This window comes from Neophocaena asiaeorientalis, unplaced genomic scaffold (genome assembly GCF_003031525.2).
Source record: "Neophocaena asiaeorientalis asiaeorientalis breed wild unplaced genomic scaffold, Neophocaena_asiaeorientalis_V1.1 scaffold721, whole genome shotgun sequence".
NCBI classification, from domain to species: Eukaryota; Metazoa; Chordata; class Mammalia; order Artiodactyla; family Phocoenidae; genus Neophocaena; species Neophocaena asiaeorientalis.
Genome location: NW_020175365.1, coordinates 1262055 through 1285681, shown reverse-complemented (window position 1 = coordinate 1285681; position 23627 = coordinate 1262055). Strand labels below are relative to the sequence as shown.

At 42.3% G+C, this 23627-nt stretch overlaps 1 protein-coding gene across 1 annotated transcript in view; it reads left to right on the top strand.

The window, feature by feature from the left end:
* The window catches only part of MYO3B (myosin IIIB), a 397699-nt gene that overhangs the window by 23956 nt on the left and 350116 nt on the right, over positions 1-23627 (top strand). Inside the window, exons 5-7 of the mRNA XM_024765704.1 lie at positions 9836-9940; positions 10173-10272; positions 12820-12896. Coding sequence (XP_024621472.1) covers positions 9836-9940; positions 10173-10272; positions 12820-12896 — 282 coding nt within the window. The remainder of the gene's footprint in view (positions 1-9835; positions 9941-10172; positions 10273-12819; positions 12897-23627) is intronic.

Below are 23627 nucleotides of genomic sequence, written 5' to 3'. Positions count from 1 at the left end.
GTCCTGGATTTTATCTCTGTAAGAGCCAATCACTTGGTGCATGCCACCCTGGGAGGGGGTGTGGCCTTGGGGGAGGCAGTTCCCTGTAGTTGGGCACTATTTCTGGTGAGAGGTGCCACTGGGACTTGGGAGCAGGGAGCAGCTGATATTCCTGGCAGCGTCTGCTTTGAAGAGAGAATCTGAAGGGAGCACCACTATATCCAGTGTAGTCTTGCCTTTTTTCTGCCTTCTTAATGGGAATGAATGTGTGTAACTGGATACAAAAGAGTCCCTTTCCCACAAATACAATTCCTCCATGGAACTAACATGGCAAAGACACAATGACAACATATGAAATTAGTATATTAGGACAGGTCTATTGTATTGCCTCAGGGTGGGTATAGGTCCACCCTGATCTGTCCTGGACTCTGCCCCTCTGAACCAGCCTCCATGCCTGAGGTCACATGTGTGATCCACGAGCACGGAGACATGTGTGAAAGCTTTAAGAGAGAAGCAACAAAGGAGAAATCAGACCTCAATTCACTGTCTGGGGTCTCTTGTCGAAAACCTTCCACGTGGCTCTGGGAGTGCCTGGCCATGAGGCAATATATACTGGCTGCCGTGGCAACAATGTATGGGGAATTCACTTGTATTCAAATGGAATAATCTGCAGGGAACATTTCTGTCACATCAATTGCCTTCTTCAGAATATAAAGATGTAAGGGGTTTTGGTTTTCAGAAATCATCTTTGTCTGTTTAGTTGGCTGGTTAAGTCACATAACATATTCTCATAGTATCACCTTTTGGATTTTATTATTCCCCACTCCCTCCCTGGGAATATTATAGATTTTATCCTGCCAATGAAGCTCTAGAATAACATTAATATTTTAATGCTCATTTTCATGAGATATGGAAAGTATTGTTTCTAGGGTCCCTCATTGTATTCTTTTTTTAAATTTTTTTTAAAAATTATTTATTTTTGGCTGCCTTGGGTCTTCCTTGCTACACGCGGGCTTTCTCTAGTTGTGGAGAGCGGGCGCTACTCTTTGTTGCGGTGTGCGGGCTTCTCATTGTGGTGACTTCTCTTGTGGAGCACAGGCTCTGAGTACGTGGGCTTCAGTAGTTGTGGCACATGGGCTCAGTAGTCGTGGCACACGGGCTTAGTTGCTCTGCGGCATGTGGGATCTTCCCAGACCAGGGATTGAACCTGTGTCCTCTGCATTGGCGGGCAGATTCTTATCCACTGCACCACCAGGGAAGCCCTGGGTGTATTCTTCTTAAGCTCTGTAAGATCTCAGTGTTTTAAACCTCATTATAATTTGATAATGTAAGTACAGTGACCGAGAGGTTTCAGTTTCTTTTCACTTTACCACCGACTCAAAGACTCTGCATTCGGATATAGAAAACTGAACTTCCAGGGATTTTCCAGGGCCTGAAATGGGACCTTCCCTCCCTCCATTTTACCAGGAGAGTAGGTGGGCTGCTCAGACCTGCCACCACCTGGAGAATAATTGCTCTTCCTGATGGGGAGTGACCAAATGTTAGTCCCTCAGGCACAGCCAAGGCAGCCAGAAAGGGCCACACATGGCCTGGAAAGATGAGAAAGAGCCCAGAACTATGAACTGAGCCTTGTGCAAATGCTCCCCTGCGACTGTCTCTTGCTTTTTCAGGGTGACTAAGTACAGATAATGAGGTTGCCCTGGCACACTGAATTATTCATACCTCAGCAATACAATATGCTGATATTATGCCCTTTGCAGGTTGTGTTGGCCCATGCCAAAGTTGCTGGCATGGGGAACCAGATGTCCTCAATCTTTTCTGTCCAGGAATGGGCCATCCATGCCAGGCAGCTGGGGTAGGTATGTCCAGTGCCTCCAGTATGCTTATAGACACAGGGATTCCTGGGCTCCTAGAACTGACAGGGACCTCGGCCTTCCTTCTGTCCCTCTCCTAGTGTTCAGCTGAGGAACAGATATCCAAAGGAGTGACATGCCGATGGTCCCACACGAGTTGTATGGCAGAACTGGAGGAGGACAACACTTCAGCACTTTTCTCCCATCCTGTGCTGTTGCTGTCTGCCGGGTCCGGGGAATACAGACTTGGGATCTCTGGTTAAAATGGCAGCAGTTCCTGATTACACACGCACACACACATAGACACAGACACAGACACACACACACACACAGCTGGAAGATAATGACAGTCCACACAGCACCTTGACCATGTTGCTCCGTCTGCAACTTTTTTAGGAGTGCTTTAGGAGACTTGCACAATAAAATTATGATCTCTTTAATATTGCTCCCCTCATCCTGTATATTGAGATTAAATTTATGTTGCCTTTGCTCTTTCCTTGCCTGAATGTGATGTAAGGACCAGGGAGAAGCTTTTCCACAGAGCAATTCTTGAGGATAGAAAAATGTTATTAATAACCCTCTTAAATCACCACAACTCTGAAAACAAAAGCAAATAAAAATGTCATTTCAGAAATTAATTACTAATTGTTAGCAGAAAGCAAACCAAAGCCTTCTTGCATAACAGACACCTACTATAGGAGAAAAATATGGACAGAAAACACTTATACATAATAATGTTTTGGAAAATTTGTGAATAAGTTTTATTCTAAATTAATATTAAATTTGGAAAATCTGTAAGTTCTATTATGTCTCACCTAAATGAAACATGATAAGAAATTAGACTTTTAAGAAAAAGCACCAGGGGCTTCCCTGGTGGCACAGTGGTTAAGAATCCGCCTGCCAATGCAGGGGACATGGGTCTGATCGCTGGTCTGGGAAGATCCCACATGCCATGGAGCAACTAAGCCTGTGCGCCACAACTACTGAGCCTGCACTTTGGAGCCTGTGAGCCACAACTACTGAGCCTGTGAGCCACAACTACTGAGCCTGTGTGCCACAACTACTGAAGCCCACACGCCCAGAGCCTGTACTCCACAAGAGAAGCCACTGCAATGAGAAGCCCGCGCACTGCACTAGAGAAAGCCCACGCACAGCAATGAGGACACAACGCAGCCAAAGATAAATAAATAAAACAAATAAAATTTTAAAAACCTCATATAAAAAAAAGCACCATATTTCAGAAAAGATACCTAGTATGTGCTAAGACATGAAGTACATTTTCTCTTTTCCTTTCAGTATAAAACCTTCAGCCCGTAAATACTATTTCAGCCTGAATCACATTCAACTTAAAATGGTTAAGAGTTTAGAGTGTTAGTAAATGAGAATGTCAAGTAAAAAAAAACAAAAACAAAAAAATCTCCTTATATTTTAAAACCAGATAAAAGAATTATTTTTTAACCTGTTTTTTCCTCTCAGAGGTCTTTGTGTAAGTTCAGTGTCTAAGCCAGAAGGGGGGAAAAAAGATATCTCTGTTCAGATTTTGCATTTATATAAGGCCCTAGAAAGTCCAGTCTAGGACCCAATATCATTGCAAGTTAACACTTAAAACCATTTTCACCCATTGATATTGTGGCATGAGTCAAGCTTATCACGTTAACAAGTTAGGGTCCTAGCAGGACACTGATGGCCTGGAACGTAGCTCTGGCATGTTTTGATTGGCCAGAGATGGTTAGAAAGCCCTGGAGCACTGAACAGTGACTCAGATGGCAGGTTCTGGCCAGGTTCTAGAATGAGAGTCACTGGAGTGTTGGGGGTCAGGAGGAAAGTACAGAACAGTTGGGAGTGGAGAAGGGAAGAACTGTGAAATGTAACCGAGGTGCATCCGATATTTATGTGCTCTCTGCGTTCAGCAAAAGCAAGAGAACGTGAAGAGCTGAGGTGTGGGAGCAATTCTGCCCAACCACCGGTCTGTGCATGTGCCCTGGAGAGAGGCTGAAATGGGAGGCGGGAGTCTTGGGGCCCTCCTGCCTCTCATAGTGTGAACATCTTCCCCCCAACCCACCCGACTGGGGCTCCAGAGTTTCAAGTGACATCGTTGTCATTCTTCTAGGCGCAGGCCAATGACTTTGTCTGGTATCAGTAAAATAAACACAATCTCTCCCAACAGTGTGGAGGAAAACTATGTTGCTTGGCCTTCCTGAGAGGTGGGCAGTGTCCAACACGGTGCTCCCTAAGGCATGTTCCAGAGTAATTTTGACGATCCTTGACTTTTGCTTTATGCCCTCTGTAGACCCTAACACCCTTGAAAGATAAAGTCAACCAAACAAAAGAGCACTGAAAAGAAATTCCTCTTAATTCTGCCATCTGACTAGGGCAAATCAACATGCCAGTATAGAACCTACTTGAAAGTTGCAGTTTTGACTAGAATAAAGGTCTGGTGATTGTGTTGCATGGGCCATTCATTAATAACGTGGAGGAAAGTTGATGGCTTATTGAGCAAGGAACATTTTATTGCTTGAAATTATGGCCGTCATAGCAAATGCACATACTGTGATTGAATCAATATTCAAAAATGTTTTAGAAAATAGATGTGGAATGTAAATGATTTTTCTATTTTTCTTGGTTTGGAGTAAAATGCTCGTTAAATTCTAGATGCATCCAGCTGCCACATTTCCTGAATGCTGAGGGCGTTGGGAGGAATGCAGGGATGGAGACCTACCTCTGTATTTGAGTCTGATGGCTGGCAGGGTGGGCAGGAATAAAAGGCTGCAGGTGCCAACCCTCAGGGGTTGGGTAGGGGGCTTGGCTGCTTTCTTACAACTCTAAGGGGATTATTTTATTTGATGTATTTAAATATAGTTCCTTGTCATGCTTTTAAAATGTTTAGTCCATCTCACTAAATATTTACTCTGATTAGACAATTGTCAGTATGTGCCTGCTTTCCTTTTTTTTTTTTGCTTTCCTTTTTTATATCCAGGTACCCAAAGTCCTTTCCCTGTAACCCACAGGCTGCCCTTTAAAACCTTGCTGGTGGGCTTATCAGCTTCACAGGACCTCTTCCTGTAAAGGTGCCCTGAGCTGTTTATTTATATGTTTCTTTGAACCACAAGTCAGACAGTTCTTAAACTCTGACACTTAGTGAACAAAAGGCACCAACCGAGTCTGATCCTTTTGTTGTTCTTAAATCCACAGCTGAGTTTTGATCCTGCTGACAAAATGGCAGCTCTTAGTCCCTCCGTAGGTTCTAGAGCTATGAAGAAAGTTTATAAGTTGGCTACCTATATAAAATGCCACTGAATAGGCTCTTGTTGCAGAAATGGCCAGATTTAAAGTAGGGCAGGAGAGAGACTAAAATGAGGTTTCAGGGGAAAATTCCAGGGTTGAGTTAGCTTGGATCATCACCCAGCACTTAATTTAAATGTTCTCTGGGTAGAATTTTAATAGTGTACTTGCAGTACAGTAAAGCATGTGCCTCCCTGAGACAGGAGCCAGGCTGAGAAGTGGTTCTGATGAAGGCGTTACAGTGCCTTGCATGTCTATTGCTCCTTTAGCTTTAGAGGATCAAAGAACTTTATTGCTATTCTTATACTCACAAGCTCCCTAGACTCTGTTTCTTCTTAACTTTCTCTATCCAGTTGGTACAAAATTCCTGTCGATTCTATGTCATAAAAGTCCCCCATATCTGTCCCTGACTCTTCATCCTCAGGACTCTTGACTTTTTGACCCTGCTTCTCTCGATTGCTTCAACACCTCCTAACAGGTGTCCAGCTCCCTGTGTCTTCCTGTTCTGTCCACCCTCCAATCTGCTACCAAGGTCACCTTTCTAGAAATCTGAACAGACCTCCTGCCTAAAACCTGTCAATAGCTTACCACTCCTATCTAATGGTATATTATGGTATCATAATATGCGTGTGTATAGTAATAAAGCCCACACTTCTTAGAAGAGCTCACCTGCCATTCCCTGTTACCCCCTTTTTTTCCCTGTCTACCTGCTCTAGGATTCTGTCCCTTTGTCCCAACAGTGGCAGAGTATGTAGAATTCAAAGACACACAGACATAGACACATACACACACACACACGCGCAGGCAGACAGACACACTACCTCCCCCCTCATTCTTCCATGCTCCCTTCCTTTGCACACGGTGTTCCCTTTCCAGGGATGCTCTTCTTCTTGTTCACCTGCCATAAGGTCCTATGTCCTTCAAACTCATTGTACGTGTTACGTCCTCTGGGAAGATTCCCAGACTGTTCCCTCTTCACCCTAGCACAACAGAAGTCGCCATTCTCTCTTCGGTGCCACCACACTCCACTTGGGCACACCCTTTCTTCCACCTGCCACTCTTATTACTCATGTGTCCATTTCTGGTGCTGAGCTCTTTGAGGGCAGGCACTGTGTTCATGATTGAGTAATGGGTAATAGACTGGGCAGTCACAAGCTATTGAGAACAAAGAGGTAACTTTTTTTAGCATCTGGTATTTGTTTTTCCCTTTCTGACTTACTTCACTCTGTATGAAAGACTCTAGGTCCATCCACTTCACTACAAATAACTCAATTTCATTTCTTTTTGTGGCTGAGTAATATTCTATTATATATATGTGCCACATCTTCTTTATCCATTCATCTATTGATGGACACTTAGGTTGTTTCTATCTCCTGGCTACTGTAAATAGAGCTGCGATGAACATTGTAGTACATGACTTTTTGAATTATGGCTCAGCGGCCATGGCTCACGGGCGAGCCACTCCGCGGCATGTGGGATCCTCCCGGACCGGGGCACGAACCCACGTCCTCTGCATCAGCAACCACTGCACCACCAGGGAAGCCCCTCAGTGTAGTTTTGATTTGCATTTCTCTCATGATTAGTGATGTTGAGCATCCTTTCATGTGTTTGTTGGCAATCTGTATATCCTCTTTGGAGAAATGTCTGTTTAGGGCTTCTGCCCATTTTTGGATTGGGTTGTTTGTTTTTTAGATATTGAGCTGCATGAGCTGCTTGTATATTTTGGAGATTAATCCTTTGTCAGTTGCTTGGTTTGCAAATATTTTCTCCCATTCTGAGGGTTGTCTTTTCGTCTTGTTTATGGTTTTCTTTGCTGTGCAAAAGCTTTGAAGTTTCATTAGGTCCCATTTGTTTATTTTCATTTCTCTAGGAGATGAGTCAAAAAAGGATCTTGCTGTGATGTATGTCATAGTGTGTTCTGTCTATGTTTTCCTCTAAGAGTTTTATAGTGTCTGGCCTTATATTTAAGTCTTTAATCCATTTTGAGTTTATTTTTGTGTATGGTGTTAGGAAGTGTTCTAATTTCATTCTTTTACATGTAGCTGTCCAGTTTCCCCAGCACGTAACTATCTTTTTAATAACTAAATCCAACTTTGTTCTTGAGCCCCCAGCCTGCCTAGAGAAGACAGTTGATTTTAACTTATCCTGTTAAACGTAGTCCATAGAGTGACTTCTTTGGGAAGGGGCAAGTTCTGGGAATTTGTATCCCATTTTCACAATCCAGTTCAAAGCTTAGTCAGTTGGATAAGGACTTAGTTTTTTAGTGGTTTTCTCTTTCCCCATTCATCTTTCCTTCTCCTGGGTGATATCTGGATTTGGATACAGCAGATGGTCATGTAAAGCCATGGCAGTGAGGTCAGGGACCTCCAACTGGTGACCCTAAGTCCTTCTACTGTCTGCCTTTGGTGTCTCCCCATGTCCCAGGTCCCTGATACTCCTTCTTATCGTGAGGTCTGCACTCACTGTCTTTCCTTCTCATTCAAACTGTAGCCTTGTCCCTGAACCCAAATGGAGCATTAAGTTCTGAATCTCCTGCAAGTCATGAGCAGGCTGTAGGGAACTGTTAGAATCCCAGCCTTGATGGACCTCACCATACCCTACTGCCATTCCACTCAGCGTGAACACCCCTTTTTTGGCATGAGGCTCCTGTGAGGAGGTCTCCCCTTAGATTTCCATATAAAAAGAGGTTCATAAGAAATGGTTTCATTAGCATTATCCCCTTACACAGCCACCCCCAAGAGGAAGCATCCTCACCCTAACTTTATTCTCTCAAGCTCTCCAAGCTCTATGCCATCAGCCCCAGAAAAGCTTTTCTTTTTGTGGGTTGAGAACTTCCCTCATGTCATGTCCTACATTCTTTCATAATCATCATTTGACTCTGTGGTCAGTTCTCCAATTTTTGTTACTTGAAATATAAATCTAATTTGGGGAGTCCTGAGAAAATTATTATATATTTGTCGAGAGCTTAGCTTTTAAGATTATTTTACAAATCATGACACCGAAAATGCATTCACTGCTCAAGAGAGTATTAGATTGTACATTGAATGTTATGTGCCCTTTCAGGGTCATGTAAGACATAGTTGAAATAAAAAGAATGTGGAATCCTTTGGAAGACATTATCCTGGTACTCAACATTAGGGCCATGAGAGGTATCAGTGTTGAGTTACAAGTTACTCCTGACGTTGGTAGAGAGAGGATTCCAAGGACACTTACATAATCCCAGACTCATGGGACCATTATAGCCTTCAGTGCATTTCACTGTTCTTGGCTCCTTCCTGAATCATTCCTGACAGATAGTAATTTTATCCTAGTTGTAAAGATTCCTAATTTTGTATTATATTTTTAGTCAAATACTGTTGTTTAAGAGCAACTTAAATGGTAAAAACATGGGCAGATTCATTTCCAGTTTATCCTGATTGTAAATGTGTGTGCAAGGTATCTGCTGCATATGTACTGGGGAACGACACACACATCAAACAAAAACACCTGCTCACCATTTATTAAAACCTTGCAGATGTTCATTAGAGTCGAATAGATCCTAATGTATTATTATCTTGATAAAGAGTGTCTTCTTTTAGGAAAGGTGCTAATCTGTGCTCCTCACATTTCTTTGCTTATGAAAAGCCAGTTGACTCAAGCAGCCACAACCCAGAGGACCCCCCACTGTTCACTAGTTAACTCTTTCCCAGATTGTAGACAAACTGCCAGGAGGAAACCTAAGTCTCTAAAGTAGGGTCATAACCTGTATAAGGACAAGGAGTGCTCTGAGTATCCAACAAAAGCTCTGAATTTTCTCAGCAGCAAAGTGCAAGATGCATATACAACATGCTGCCTACAGTTTCAAGGTATTTACAAGCCCTGCTGAAACAAGTTAAGAACCCTTGATTTAAGATGGCATGTAGCAAACCCAAACCGGCACATTGCCTTCTGCACTTAGTCAAAATCACCCTTGAAAACCCTTAAATTGCTGTGAAAGAATAGTATGCCTGGTTTACACATTCTCAAATCTCAGTAATGTATAATATGTAAAAAGAGCAAATATGATATACTTTTACAGTGTTTTTAATTACAGGAATAAAAAAAGAAGAGCATAAAGGTGCTGAACTCCTACAGTTGAATATGAAAAGGTTAAATACACATATGATGCAGCTCCACTCCATAAACTTGACGTGCAGTGGCAACTCGAGAAGGAGCTGCTGGCTGGGCTTCTGCTGCCTGCAGTGCCAGCACTGGAGACAGGGAGATTGAAATAAAATGCATTCCCTCCTAAGTGTCAAGGGCGTCCATCTTGCCTCTTTCAGTCTTTCCTTCAAAATGCATGTTTTTTAAAAAATAGACAATATTCTTGTAAAATGAAAATATCCCATAAGTCACCATGATTCCTTATATGCTTTCTTTTTTTAATTTCTAAATAATGTCTTGTGCTTTTATATTTCACTTAACAATTTAAAAAATCAACTTTTTGGACGTGCACTTTCACTCATAAATCATCACCTTGAATAAACACACACACACACACACACACACACACACACAGAATGAGATTTGATTGTGTAATGGAAAAGTGAAGTTTAATTGTTCTGACCTGGAGTTTTGTGATTTGCAAATTTATTTTACTACATTGAGTCGGTAATAAGTGGGCTTTTCTTCTTAATGTGCTTTTCTTTTCTTTTTGTATGTGTTCTCTTGCTGTCTCTCTCCCCTGGCACCTCTTCTTGCAGCTGTGTAATGGGGGCTCCGTCACTGAGCTTGTCAAAGGTCTACTCAGGTGTGGCCAGCGGCTGGATGAAGCAGTGATCTCATACATCTTATATGGGGCCCTCTTGGTAAGGAAGTCCATCAGGCTGGGGGCAGAGGGGACAATTTGTCATTGGTTGTCTCCCCATTGCATATTAACAAGGCGAAACTGCCCTATAATATGCAAGGTGTATAACAGGGAGGTGTAGCCATATGTGGACTTTGATTAGATTTTTAATAGTAGGGTAACTGTTTAAAAATAACCATGCAAATTTTCCTTTTCTCTTTCCTGTTGTTTGGTGGCGGTGGGACACCATGCAGGGCCTTCAGCATTTGCACAATAACCGAATCATCCACCGTGATGTCAAGGGGAATAATATTCTTCTGACAACAGGAGGAGGAGTTAAGCTCGTTGACTTTGGTAATGACTACTTGTCGTTTGTTTTCTTGATGTGTGCGGTTTAGCCAAAGGCAACAATTTATTGCAGTCTCAGAAGACTGGGGCCTGTCTTCTACGCCATAGGCTGAGGGCCTTTCCAGTCGCACACAGGCTGGAGAATGGGGGGTGGTTCACCAGATGGATCACCCTAGGAGATGCTGTTTGTTAATCTATTTTCAGCTTTAGAAGCAATTTTTTTAAAAGAGAATATAAAAGTGTTTCAAAAGAAGAATTCGAGGGAAAAACTTTGGTTTTCTGGGAAGGATTTCACATCTCAGGGCAATTGTCTATAATTTACATTTTGTCTATTCTTCTTTGCATATGAAAAGAGAAAGCAGTTTGGTCTTTCAAATGATTTTCTCTAGCCTTAGGCATACTTATTCCCAGTGAGCAGAAGGTAAAATGGTCCTTTGGGTCTGAAAGCTAACATCCCTTTCAGTTGTGATTGTTGCTGTTACATGTGAGGCTGGTTGAACTGGAAACATTAACAGGAAATGGAAGTGTGAAAGGAAACGCAGGGCAGTAGCCAGAGAACTATTAAATATCTGCTTGTGACGCTCCTGTGTTGGTAGTCACAAACCAGCAAACCATTTGGTTTTCCTTTTTAAGTTTATCGAATGGTTTAGTCTTCTAAACAGGTTCAACAACAATTAGTACCTCAGCATGATTGTTATAAATAATGAGAAACCATTTACAGAAACACTTTTTAAAATGTTCTTTATCATTGTCAGTGTAGTAGGAGAAAAGATTGATGATTTTGAATATTCATTGTTTTATTGGTAAGAAAGAATTCAGTGTTAAAACGTATCAGTGAATCATTTGCTCAGAAGAAATTACTCAAAAATAAATGAAATTATGCTAAGTATATTGGTTTATTTACTAAAAAGCAAAGAAAAATTGCAGAGGGTTTAAATAGAGTTTAAAGAGCCCTCTTTGGCTTCCTAATAAAGAATAAGGAATGCAAGCAGTTAGCATAACAACTACCCTGAAAAAACAACCCATGGTCCTTGGCAAATCTATGCCTAATGTTTTTAAAGGTATGTTTTTTGCTGATGAGCATATGTATTCAGATTTCTAAGTTCTTATCAACAGCATTAGTGGCCACCATTGTTATTCTCTTAAGGGCTGCATTAGATTTTGCTTGGTATAAAAGAATACCTTATATTTGTAAAATACTTTACAATTTATAAATCATTTTCACAGTTCCATTTTTTAAAAAATTTACTTATTTTATTTATTTTTGACTGCACTGGGTCTTTGTTGCTGTGCGCAGGCTTTTTCTAGTTGCAGCGAGCGGGGGCTACTCTCCGTTGCGGTGCACGGGCTTCTCATTGTGGTGGCTCCTCTTTTGGAGCACGGGCTCTAGGTGCATGGGCTTTGGTAGTTGTGGCTCGCGGGCTCAGTAGTTGTGGCTCACGGGCTCTAGAGCGCAGGCTCAGTAGTTGTGGCGCATGGGCTTAGTTGCTCCGCGGCATGTGGGATGTTCCCGGACCAGGGCTCGAACCCGTGTTCCCTGTATTGGCAGGCGGATTCTTATCCACTGCACCCCCAGGGAAGCCCCCACAGTTGTTCTCTTATTTGGTATTTAAGAAGAACTCTTTGTGTTAGGTGTGATGAGTAGCATTATCCCCAATTTGAAGGTAAGAAAACTGAGGTTCAGAGTGAGGTTGTCTGCTTGAGGTCATACAGTTAGGAAAAGATGTAATTGAGATGGGAAACAGGTCTTCTGACTCCTAATCCAGTGTACCTTTACATCCATTATGGCATAAAGAAGAGAGCTGGCTTAAGACTATGACAAAGTACATTGGAATTATATTAAAATTCAGGTCCTCAACATTGAGCCCTAGATAATAATATTATTAGTCAATTTCTTTTTGCATTTGACAAATGTATTTTTCATGTCAGGTTTCCAGCCTTCTAGGTAAGATAAGGCACTGAAAACTTTTTACGTCTACACTGATGCTCTGTTATAGATAATACATGCCAATTTTCTTCCTTCATTAAATGAAGCACCATTTTAAGAAAGATACCACCTGAAATATTTTGGAAATATAGTAGGAAGGTATTTTGGGTTGATCCTAGTTCTTGATGTTTTCTTTTGATTCCAGTTTTGCAGCAGTATGGTAGAAATGCTCGATTTAGATAGATACATGCTCCCACACAACGGTTGGCAAACTACAGCCTGTGAACCGAATCTGACCTGCCTCCTGTTTTTGTACAGCCTGTGAACTAAGAATGGTTTTTACATTTTTAAATGGTTGGGAAAAAATCAAAAGAAAAATATTTTATGACCGTGAAAACTATGCATCCATAAATGAATTTTTGTGGAAACACAGCTACACTCATTTGCTTCTGTGTTGTCTATGCTGCTTTTCCATTACAATGGCAGAGTTGAGTAGCTGTGACAGAGCCTTAGGCTCGCAAAGCCTAAGATATTTACTGTCTGACCCTTTATGGAAGAAGTTTGCCAGCCCCTGGTCTAGCATCATCTTCTGCTCACTGCTGAATTGTGACACCCTTTTCTTATAGGCGTCTCAGCTCAACTCACCAGTACACGTCTGCGGAGAAACACATCTGTCGGCACCCCATTCTGGATGGCCCCTGAGGTAAGCAGAGGGCAACTGTTTCTTTGTATTTGCTGAGAGCCTTGGTACTATGCCTTTTTATGGGAAGGTCACACACTTCACTTTCAGGAAGAAGAAAATCCTTTATCCTCATTGAACTGTGAGGGTTCTGGTTTGGTGAGTGATAATGATAACAAACCAGAACTTAATTTCAGAAAATCGGGATTAAGTCACAGCTGGCCCACGGAATACCTTCATGCAGTTAGAAAAAGGTGCCCCCTCCAGAAGATGCAGCCCTCTACAAGGGTCCTGGCTTGACAAGTTCATCCAGCCATTGTGTAAATTAGAAAAAGTCACCTTCCCTGGATAGATGCAGCCCCAGTGACACATGGCTTGGTGAAGAGACAGATTTCACCTCCAGCTGGCTTACAGAACTATATGCCATAGTCCTGGTTGTTTTTTTGTTACCAGATACATAGTAACTTCTCTTGTGTACTTTTTTGGCTCTGTAGTAAAACCTGGGATTTCGCCCTAATTTAGTACTGGCATTACCACAGAATCCTCTATGAAATGACACATATAGAAGTTTGGGGAATCTTCGGGCTAGATACCGCATACCCTGAAACAGAGGCACTGTACAGCTTTGCTTGTCAGGTCAGCATTTTAATTCCACAGCACTCTGGCCTGAGAGCAGCTCTCTTGGATCAAGCAAATGGGTTCTTTTAATAAGAGAACTCGGCAATCATCTCCTTAGAGGTCTTTCCATCTCCGTTCTGTCCCTCGGCTTTCCTTCTTCTGTGTGATTGCCAAGGTGGTCTCCTAACACAGTAATCGGCTTACACCAATATGCTCAAATTTATTCTATCTCAATGGCCTTCTCTTTCATACTTGGATAATGGACAGACCCATTTTAGAGAAAAAGAAAATCCCTGCAGATTCCAGTGTTTACTTAAATCTTAAATTGATTTTAAAAACGATGAAACTAGACATACACTTATCTAGTCATTTATATTTGTAATGCTATAAAACCAAAAGGGAAAAAAATGTATTATGAAAAAACTACAAAGCCAGCAGTGTTCAAGTAAACAGCTTTAATTTAATGAGACAAATGACATTGTTTTGTGAAACTCAGTTGTCCTTTGCAATATGAATATGTTTCAGAGCATGATGGCATGGATTATTTTGAGTTATTTTGTCAACCTTACTACCGCATACCATGTGGTGACCCAGTTCTCACCACTTTACTCAGCGAGAGTGATCTCTTTGTTTAAACAGCATCTCCTTTGGCCTCTAACTGGCACATCTCTGTTGGCTTAGTGCCGGCTTAATAATAAACATAAATATGGGCACTGAAATTGTGTGTCAATTAGCCATCCAGATGATCTGGAACATGTTTTTACTGCAACTTCTCCCATTTTATTATTATTAATAAACTATCATTGAAACGAAAGCAAAAACATAAAAATTTTCATAGGGACCTCATGAACCCCACCTTGAGAAACACTGTAGGACAAAGTCAAGATTCCTTTGAATGGGGAACAAAGCCTTTCATATTCCAGCTTCTGTACTGTCCAGCCTCATTTCAGGTTACTTTTCCCCAATATACTTGTTTTTAATGCCTCAACAGAAGTGAACAACAGGTAATTCTCCAAATCTATCCTTATGTGTCATTCCTTTAAACCTTTCCATATTTTGTTACATCATCTGGGATGGCCCTCAGAACTCTGGAACATTCCTCCTCAATCTTCAAGTCTCAGCGCAAATGCAACTCCCCTAGGAAACCTTCTCTCATCCTTGCCCAACTGAGGTTCTTTTCCCTGAGTTTCCACTGCAGCCTTTACACCCTCCATTAGCAAACCATGACCATTGTATTGTATTGGGTTGGCCAAAAGGTTTGTTCGGTTTTTTCCTTAAGATGGCTCTAGTAACACTTAGTTGTCTTTAACTTCATTCAAAACAATTTTGTTGGATTGTATTGTGACAGCTGTCATACCAGTGTGCATTTTAAAAAAACTTATCAAAATTGGTGAATTTTTGTGTAGCCATTTTAATATTGAAGATGGAAGAAAAAACACAACACTTTTGGCATATTATGCTTTATCATTTCAAGAAAGGTAAAAACGCAACTGAAACGCAAAACAAAGATGTGTGCAGTGTATGGAGAAGGTGCTGTGACTGACTGAACGTGTCACAAGTGGTTTGCGAAGTTTCGTGCTGGAGATTTCTCACTGGACGATGCTCCACAGTCGGGTAGACCAGTTGAAGTTGACAGCGATCAAATTGAGACATTAATTGAGAACGACCAATGTTATACCACACAGGCGATAACTGACATACTCAAAACATCCAAATCAAGCGCTGAAAATCATTTGTACCAGCTTGGCTATGTTCATCGCTTTGATGTTTGGGTTCCACATAAGTTAAACAAAAAAAAACCTTCTTGACTGTATTTCCGTGTGCGATTCTCTACTTAAACATAATGAAAACGTTCCATTTTTAAAACAAATTGTGACAGATGATGAAAAGTGGATACTGTACAATAACATAGAATGGAAGAGATTGTGGGTCAAGTGAAATGAACCACCACCAACCACACCAAAGGCCGGTCTTCATCTATAGAAGGTGATGTTTGTATATGGTGGGATTGGAAGGGAGTCCTCTATTATGAGCTCCTTCTGGAAAACCAAATGATTAATTCCAGCAAGTACTGCTCTCAGTTAGACCAACTGAAAGCAGCACTTCAGTGAAAAGCATCCAGAATTAGTCAAGAGAAAACACGTAATCTTCCATCAGCATAACACAAGACCGCATGTTTCACTGATGACCAGGCAAAAACCATTACAGCTTGGCTGGGAAGTTTTGATTCATCCGCCATATTCACCAGATATTGCACCTTCAGATTTCCATTTATTTTGGTCTTTACAAAATTCTCTTAATGGAAAAAATTTCAATTCCCTGGAAGACTGTAAAGGGCACCTGGAAGAATTCTTTGTTCAAAAAGATAAAAAGTTTTGGGAGGATGGAATGATGAATTTGCCTGAAAAATGGCAGAAAGTAGTGGAATAAAGCATTGAATACGTTGTTCAATAAAGTTCTTGGTGAAAATGAAAAATGTATCTTTTATTTTTACTTAAAAACCAAAGGCACTTTCTGGCCAACCCAATAGTTGTTGGTAAGCAGGTCTCCCAACTGGACTGTAAACTCTGGCAGGGACTTGGGATGCCCAGCTCTCAGTGTAGCGCTTGATACAGGCTAGATGCTCAATAAGCATCTGTTGGATGAATGAATACATTGGTAAAAAAGTCAAAGGAGAGGATGAATTTGGAGGGTAGTTTGAGGAGGGCTTTAAAACTATTGGTATTCACAAATTTCTCTGTAGAGTTTGATTAATTTATTATTAAAGGAAAGCATAACTGAGGCCACTCAACTAATATTTAGTGTGACATAACTCAGAAGATGGTGTTCCCGTTACAATCCGCGGCAAGTTGGTGTTCTCAGAACCACAAAATACAAATAAGAGAAACCTGCTCTTGGCTTTGTACATTTCTCATGAGGTGTTTGTGACTTTTCAGTTTCAGCTGGGTTGAAGAAAATATGTGGAGTGTTTCTATTTACGGGCAGTTTAGTGGTCCATGGTGAGCTTCTGTTGCCCAGATTGCCTGAAACTGGTTCCCTTCTCATCAGGGAAAAGCCAGTGTTGCATCTTGCCTGCTGTAGTGGATAAATTGAGCAGTAGGCAGATTATGGGGCGGAGACCTTGACAGTGCCTCTCAGCGGTAAGTGCCCAGTTGCTCTGTGTATGACTCAGATTCTCTCAGGATATGTGCTTGCATCCAAGATGCTTTGGGACCAGGCTGCAGTTCTGGAGACTCAGTCCTACACAAACCTCACATTTTTATTTTTCAAATGGAGAATTACTCTTTCCAACAAAGAGTCTTTTAAGAGTGTCCACAGGAATAATCTTCCATTTGTCAGTTCAATTCAACAAACTTAAAAAACAAATTTTTATCTTACTGAAGTATAGCTGATTTACAATGTTGTGTTAATTTCTGCTATATAGCAGTGATTCAGTTATATATATACACACACACACATATATATATATATATTCTTTTTCACATTCCTTTCCATTATGGTTTATCACAGGATACTGAACACAGTTCTCTCTGCTATACAGTACGTCCTTGTTGTATATCCATTCTATATATAATAGTTTGCATCTGCTAATCCCAAACTCCCAATTCATCCCTCCCTCATCCCTTCTCCCCCTTGGCAACCACAAGTCTGTTCTCTATGTCTGTGAGTCTGTTTTTGTTTCGGAGATAAGTTCATTTGTGTCACATTTTAGATTCCATATGTAAGTGATAACATATGGTATTTGTCTTTCTCTGTCTGACTGACTTTGCTTAGTATGATAATCTCTGGGTCCATCCATGTTGCTGCAAATGGCGTTATTTCATTATTTTTTATGGCTAAGTAGCATTCCATTCAACAAACGTTTATACTCTCTTCCGTGAGCCAGGCTTTGGGTCAAGACGAGTCCTTGAAAGTATAATCAGTAGTGGTTCAAATGGACATTGTCTTCGTATGGTGGCCTGCATAGTATATTGATCCTAATATGCTTTCACTTCTTGTGTGAATAAGTGGTATTTAGATTAAATATGACAGCAATGTGTGCAATGCCAATGCCAGTGGAATAAAACCATTGCATGCCACCAGTGCTTTTATTTTGAAAACGCAGCAGAATGATCCTTGATCCTATTTTATTTTTGAGAAATTGAACCAAATTATTCTTTTCCCATTTGTATTTCCATTTTGATTTCACCAGCCTAACTACAATATTTAATTCAAATAGGCTAGCTTCAAACCAGGTAGCTACTGGAATGTGACCAGACCACCGTCAAACTTTGACACGCAGTCCAAACAGCAGTTCACCGGGGCAGCTTGAAGCTGCATCATGAACTGACTATCATATTCACAGCACTCTCCACTTATTTCCTCTTGACATCTCACGTGGACACTCATAAAATTGAAAGATGCTGGGTAAAAACAGTATCAACTCAGCAGTGTAGGAGAAGAAAAATTTTAGGGGGTGCGCCTAGTGTGATAGTACTTTGAAACAATGCTACTGGGGAAATATTGGCGGGCATAGTAAGAGTTAATCTAAAAGTCAAGGTCAGTACAGTTTTTTTTACCAACTGAGTACGTCAGTAGCATACTATGACTCGGGAAGATGATCTTAAGAGGGAAAGAAAGATGCTCAACATAGAAACTGTATTTAACAGATTACCCTGAGCAAAATGACTTCAGCAATAGGAAATGAAATTTCTCCTGTGAGTACAGAGGTAGGTGGTTCCAGACTTTGTTGATTCAGCAGCTCAGTAAAGCCATCAGAAACCCAGGTTCTTAGATTTCCCTGGCTGTGACTGCTGCAAGTTGCATGGCTTCATTGTTACGGACAGACCTGGAGGCAGTTAGGACAACATCGTCTGTGAGTGTCTGAGGGGCAGCAGGGGCTCCAGTATTCTAGCAGCCACCAGTGAAAGCGCCCGTGGTACAGTCCAACAGACACCCCCTTTATTCCCTTAGAGCTGCCCTTGGCCAGCCAAGAAGTTAAAGTGGGTTCTCCTCCTGTCCTGGGATCAAAGCCTTGGCCACTCCATACTAGTTTCCTAGGGCTGCCATACAAAGTAGCTCAAACTGGGTGGTTTAAAACAACAGAAATTTATTATCTCACGGTTCTGGAGGCTAGAAGTCCAAAAGCAAGGTGTTAGCAGGGCATGCTCCCTTTGAAGCCTCTAGGATCATTCCTTGCCTCTTCCTAGCTTCTGGTGGTTTGCTGGCAATCTTTGGCGTTCTTTGGCTAGCAGCTCCGTATCGCTAATATCTGCCTTTGTAATCACATTGCGTTCTCCCTGTTTGTCTGTCTTCACGTGGCCATCATGTTGTAAGGACACCAGTCATATTGGATTAGGGGCCCACCTACTTCAGTATGACCTCACCTTAACTAATTATATCTGCAACGACCCTGTTTCCAAATAATTTCACATTCTGAGGTCCTGGGGGCTAGCACCTTAACATATCTTTTTTTTTTTTTTTGGAGGACACGATTCAACCTATAACAACCCTCCAAATACTTAACATCCCTTCTCTGTAGTAAATAATTCTGATTTCCAAGGTAATCAGTCAGTCATTTGCAACCTACAGGTCTACATGTTACAGGCGCTAGCTTAGTTGGAGAGCTCAGCTTTGCCTATCTGCACACACACACACACACACACACACACACACACACACACACACACACTGATCTCTCTCAGCCTAAGGTGTTTGAGGCAAACACAGTTCTTTCTGGATGTGCTAGAATGTACCATATGTTCTTCTGGACATACCATAACAAACGGTCTTCTCACGTGAGCCCTCAGTACCTTGAGAATTTTGTGCTGTCCTACCTGCTCTCTGGCCAAGCATCTTTGGATTATCTCCTGAGATGTTTGGCTCAGGTCACTTCCCTCAACCTTCTGTTAACATCGAGCCTGTGGTCTCCCTCCCTGCCTGTGACATTGGCTTGTATCTCAGACATATATATATGTTAACACAGTCCTCCCTTTACCCATGTTTATTGCCTCTTTTCTCCTTCCCTCTCTCCTGATAGCCAGTTTCTTATAAGGATAGAATAATAACATCCCACATCTGCATAGAACTTTTAGAAATATTTGTAGTCTCTGTTAAAATAACGCCTTACAGTTAGCTGGGATGCACTGGTGTGACCACGCTGATTGTTAAAATATTGAAATACTTCTGTTCTAGATGGTAAGTGGCTGCCATCCAGAACCTCTTGAGTGCTCCTTGACCACGAGAGGTGCCTGTCTCTTCCCTTGGGACACCCAGATTTTCTAATGGTCCAGCAACTCCAGGGGGTAATGTCTGGCGAGAAGGGGACTTCAAGGACCAGCTTCAGTGCCATGTGCAGCTGATTGTCAGATAGTTTGAATATTCCACCTACTAAGCAAGTATACAGTGGGAAGGAAACTTTCACTTACTGGGGACTCACCCATTAATGCACTGGGACTGGGATGGATGCTTTTTTTCTTTTTTTTTTAACTAAGTACCTAACATGTGTCAGATACTGTATGCCCAGTAAGTCATTTAGTTTTCTTTTTTTAAATATTTATTTATTTAATATATTTATTTTTGGCTGCATTGGGTCTTCGTTGCTGTGCGCGGGCTTTTCTCTAGTTGAGGTGAGCGGGGGCTACTCTTGGTTGCGGTGCACAGACTTCTCATTGCAGTGGCTTCTCTTGTTGTGGAGCACGGGCTCTAGGCGCGCGGGCTTCAGTAGTTGTGGCTCGAGGGCCCTGGAGCACAGGCTTAGTAGTTGCGGCGCACGGGCTTAGTTGCTCTGCGGCACGTGGGATCTTCCTGGACCAGGGCTCAAACCCGTGTCCCCTGCATTGGATTCTTAACCAGTGTGCCACCAGGGAAGCCCCGGGTGCTTTTTTAATACGTTATTTTATTTCATTCTCACAACAGCTCTCCAGAGTAGATATTATTTTCTTCATTTTACCACTGAGGAAAATGAGGCTCAAAGAGGGGTAGGAGGTATTGTGCCCAAATTCACGTATCTGGTAAATACTGGAGCTGTTTGGCTTTTCAGAGAGCATGGGAATCCAAGTTACATTTTACAGGTGAAGAAACTAAGGCAGGGAGAGGATACTATTCACGCTAGTTCAGAGCAGACGGGACCCAGAATTCAGGTTTCCTAGCCCACCAGCCTTGTATTCTTTTGCTTCAGTGTGTTCATATGGGATGTACAGTGTGGAAAGTGTGTGCTGAGTCAGCTCCTACAACAAAGCCGTGCAGAGATGGAGTGGTGGTGGAGACACATCATTTTAAAAGACATACATGAAGGACCTATTACGTGTAATGTATAGGTAGACTAAACTTTGCTATCCCACCAATGAGAGAAGCAGCCTATATATTAAGGATCCCGTTTACTTGGAATCTTCCTAAAATAGCCAAAGGTCTGTTTCTGTATTAGAAAGCAGACTTGTGGATAAAATAAATATTTGCTTCTTTAAAAAAATTTTTTTTTCATTTTTACTTCCATCTGCTAATTGTTGCAAACAAGAGCTAATCAGCTGAGTGGAGAAACAGATGTGCTGTGACGGCTCCAAAAATGGGTCTCTCTCTCCCTGGCGAAGGGTTGACTGGGGACGGTTGCCATAACAACTGGCTTACACCAATGCAGAAATATCGCAGGCTTTTTGCAACCGCTCTTGCCTTCGTCAATTATGCCGTTCTTAGCTAAATGACACAATAATGCTGTTTCCTTTGGCACTGCCAGGAATAGAAATGACAAAAGAGATGTTTTTTGTTGAGGGGCTGAGAAAGCCATAAACCACTACAGAGCTGAAATATTATTGTTGTCATTATTACCATTTTGTTCCCTAAGCTCTAGCTAATGGGTTTGGTACCTAATAAGAATTAATAGCATCTGTTGAGTGCTTACTATGTGCCAGGCACTAAGTGCTTTGTATGAATTAATTCATTTGTAATCCTTACAATAACCCCATAAAGTTACTGCTATTACTAGTCCAATGTTTTAGAGAAAGGAAGTAAGTCACAGAAAGTACTGTTCTTGTCCTTGGACAGGTTGTTAGGTGATGCCACCAGGATTTTAACCCAGGTATTTAGCTCCAAAATCCTCCCTCTTAGCCACTATACTAGAGCAAACCATTTAATTGCAATCACCAGTGTACCAGATAAGAAAGATATCTTTCTTTTCCAATTTAAAAATTATTTTAGATAAAAATTATACTCCTAATATGTTGAGGAAAGTGCAATATTTCAACATGACACTAGAAACCAATGTAATTAATGCCCAAGGGAAGGATCTGGAAAAATAAAATAACAAAGTTCTTCAGAATAGAATTTAGGAGATTTGGATTTTAAATAGTTACAGCTCTGCCACTCATTTTAAAAAAGCGATTGTGGTTCAGTTATTTTAATATGGCTTCACGTTTGGTAGAAGAGATAAGAGTACAAATTTTGGAGTCAGATACACCTGGGAGCAAGTCATAGATAGCCTGCTTACCACCTGATCACTGACCAACAGCGTCAGAGGACAAAATGAAACGATGTACTGAAAGTGCTTGCTGCAGTACCCAGCATAGTAAGTGCTTTAAAAATGGTGGTGCCTGTTGCCTGAGCCCAACCCTCCCTATCCTGTTCTCATCTGGAAGGAGACTGGCCTGGGTAGTCTCTGCCTCCTAGGTCCCTTCTGTGTTTCAGAGAACATTTATGGTTTCCAGGGGGAAAAGCCTCTTCCAGCTCTCACATTCCGTGCCTCTGGTATTAGTCAGATAAGGAAGGTGGGATCTCTCCAAGATCTCAATAAGGGTGAAGCAATGGCAATGGCGAGACCTTTAGGGTCTGATTTTACCTGACTCTGTTCTAAAAGGCTGAGGATTCTTGGGATCCCATCTGTGAGGAATGTAGGCTTTGGTTGCTCAACAGGTTCAACTGAGGGGTTTAGAATCTTGGATCCTTGGCTGAAAGACCTGTGTGTCTTCCCCCAAGACATTCACCCCTGAGATTCTGTAGCCATTTGTGTTACCTGGTTCCCTCCAGATTCCTGTGTCAGTCTCTAAGAAGCAGGGATTCCCTCCCTTCTCATTCTGGGGCTGACCCTGCCTGCATTCCCAGAGTGCTTCTGCCTTCAAGGGGCCTGGAGCACAGTGCAGGCACCTGGGGCTCCGGCGGGTAAAGGGCCCAGGGCAAGGGCAGAGTGACTGGTGCAGCCCCGGATTGTACCCTCAGCTTCAGCGATAGCTCCCCTCTCAGCTGGAGCTCTATGGGGTTGAGTCATATGTCATCTGTCAGTGTGGAGGTAGGGGGCTGGCCCTGGAGGTGACAGTGACTTGTTGGTACCCTCCTCCTGGCGGGTCTAAATATAGGACCCCATCTGAGGCCTCAGCTCCCAGATGTGCAGAAGCACGTGAGCCCAGAGCAGAGGACTCATATCCCCCCTTCCCCGTCCTGCCTTCTGCTCAGTGCTAAGATGTTTCAAAGTAATAGCCTCTGTGAGCATTTGGAACTTTCCAGACTGTCCTCCCACCCCTCTCTGCAGAGGTGAGAAGGGCAAGACACCTGCTGTTTCCCCTTATTCATCCACCGAAGAGGAAGAACTGTTCCTGCAGGGGCAGAAGTGTTTGCTGAAGAAACATCAGAGCCCACCTCTGCTCTTCCTGAGCTCTGAGTTTCAAATCACCTGGTGGCTACCCTCTGGTCAGTGCTTCCACTGCCCCGCCCAGGGCATAGGGGCTCAGCCCCAAGAAAGGGAAAGGGAGTTCACGGCTAGGCCAACGCTGCATCGGCTCCTCTGTCCGACGGTCCTTGAGCTGTCGGAGGAAAGAAAAGGGAGGCGGGCAGTCAGCATTAGGAATGGGACCCAGAGGAGCCTTGGGGTGGAGATGAAGCAGGAGCAGGTAGGGGTGTGCAGTCTTATATTTATGGTGCTCTATTATGGCCCAGCTTTTCCCCACACCTTCTTTAAACGGTTAAAGGAAATCACTGTGGTGGGAATGTGTGACATTCCCAAGGGCATTCTGGTTTGCCTGGTGACATCAGCCTGGGAGAGGACAGAACCCAGAGACTACGTGCAGATAAAGGGGTATGCCTGTGTGGGAGCATTCAGATATTCTGTTTGATTTGCTTCCCTTCCTGTTTTTCAGATGTACTGTGGAGGAGAACCAGCCACAGCCCCCCCCG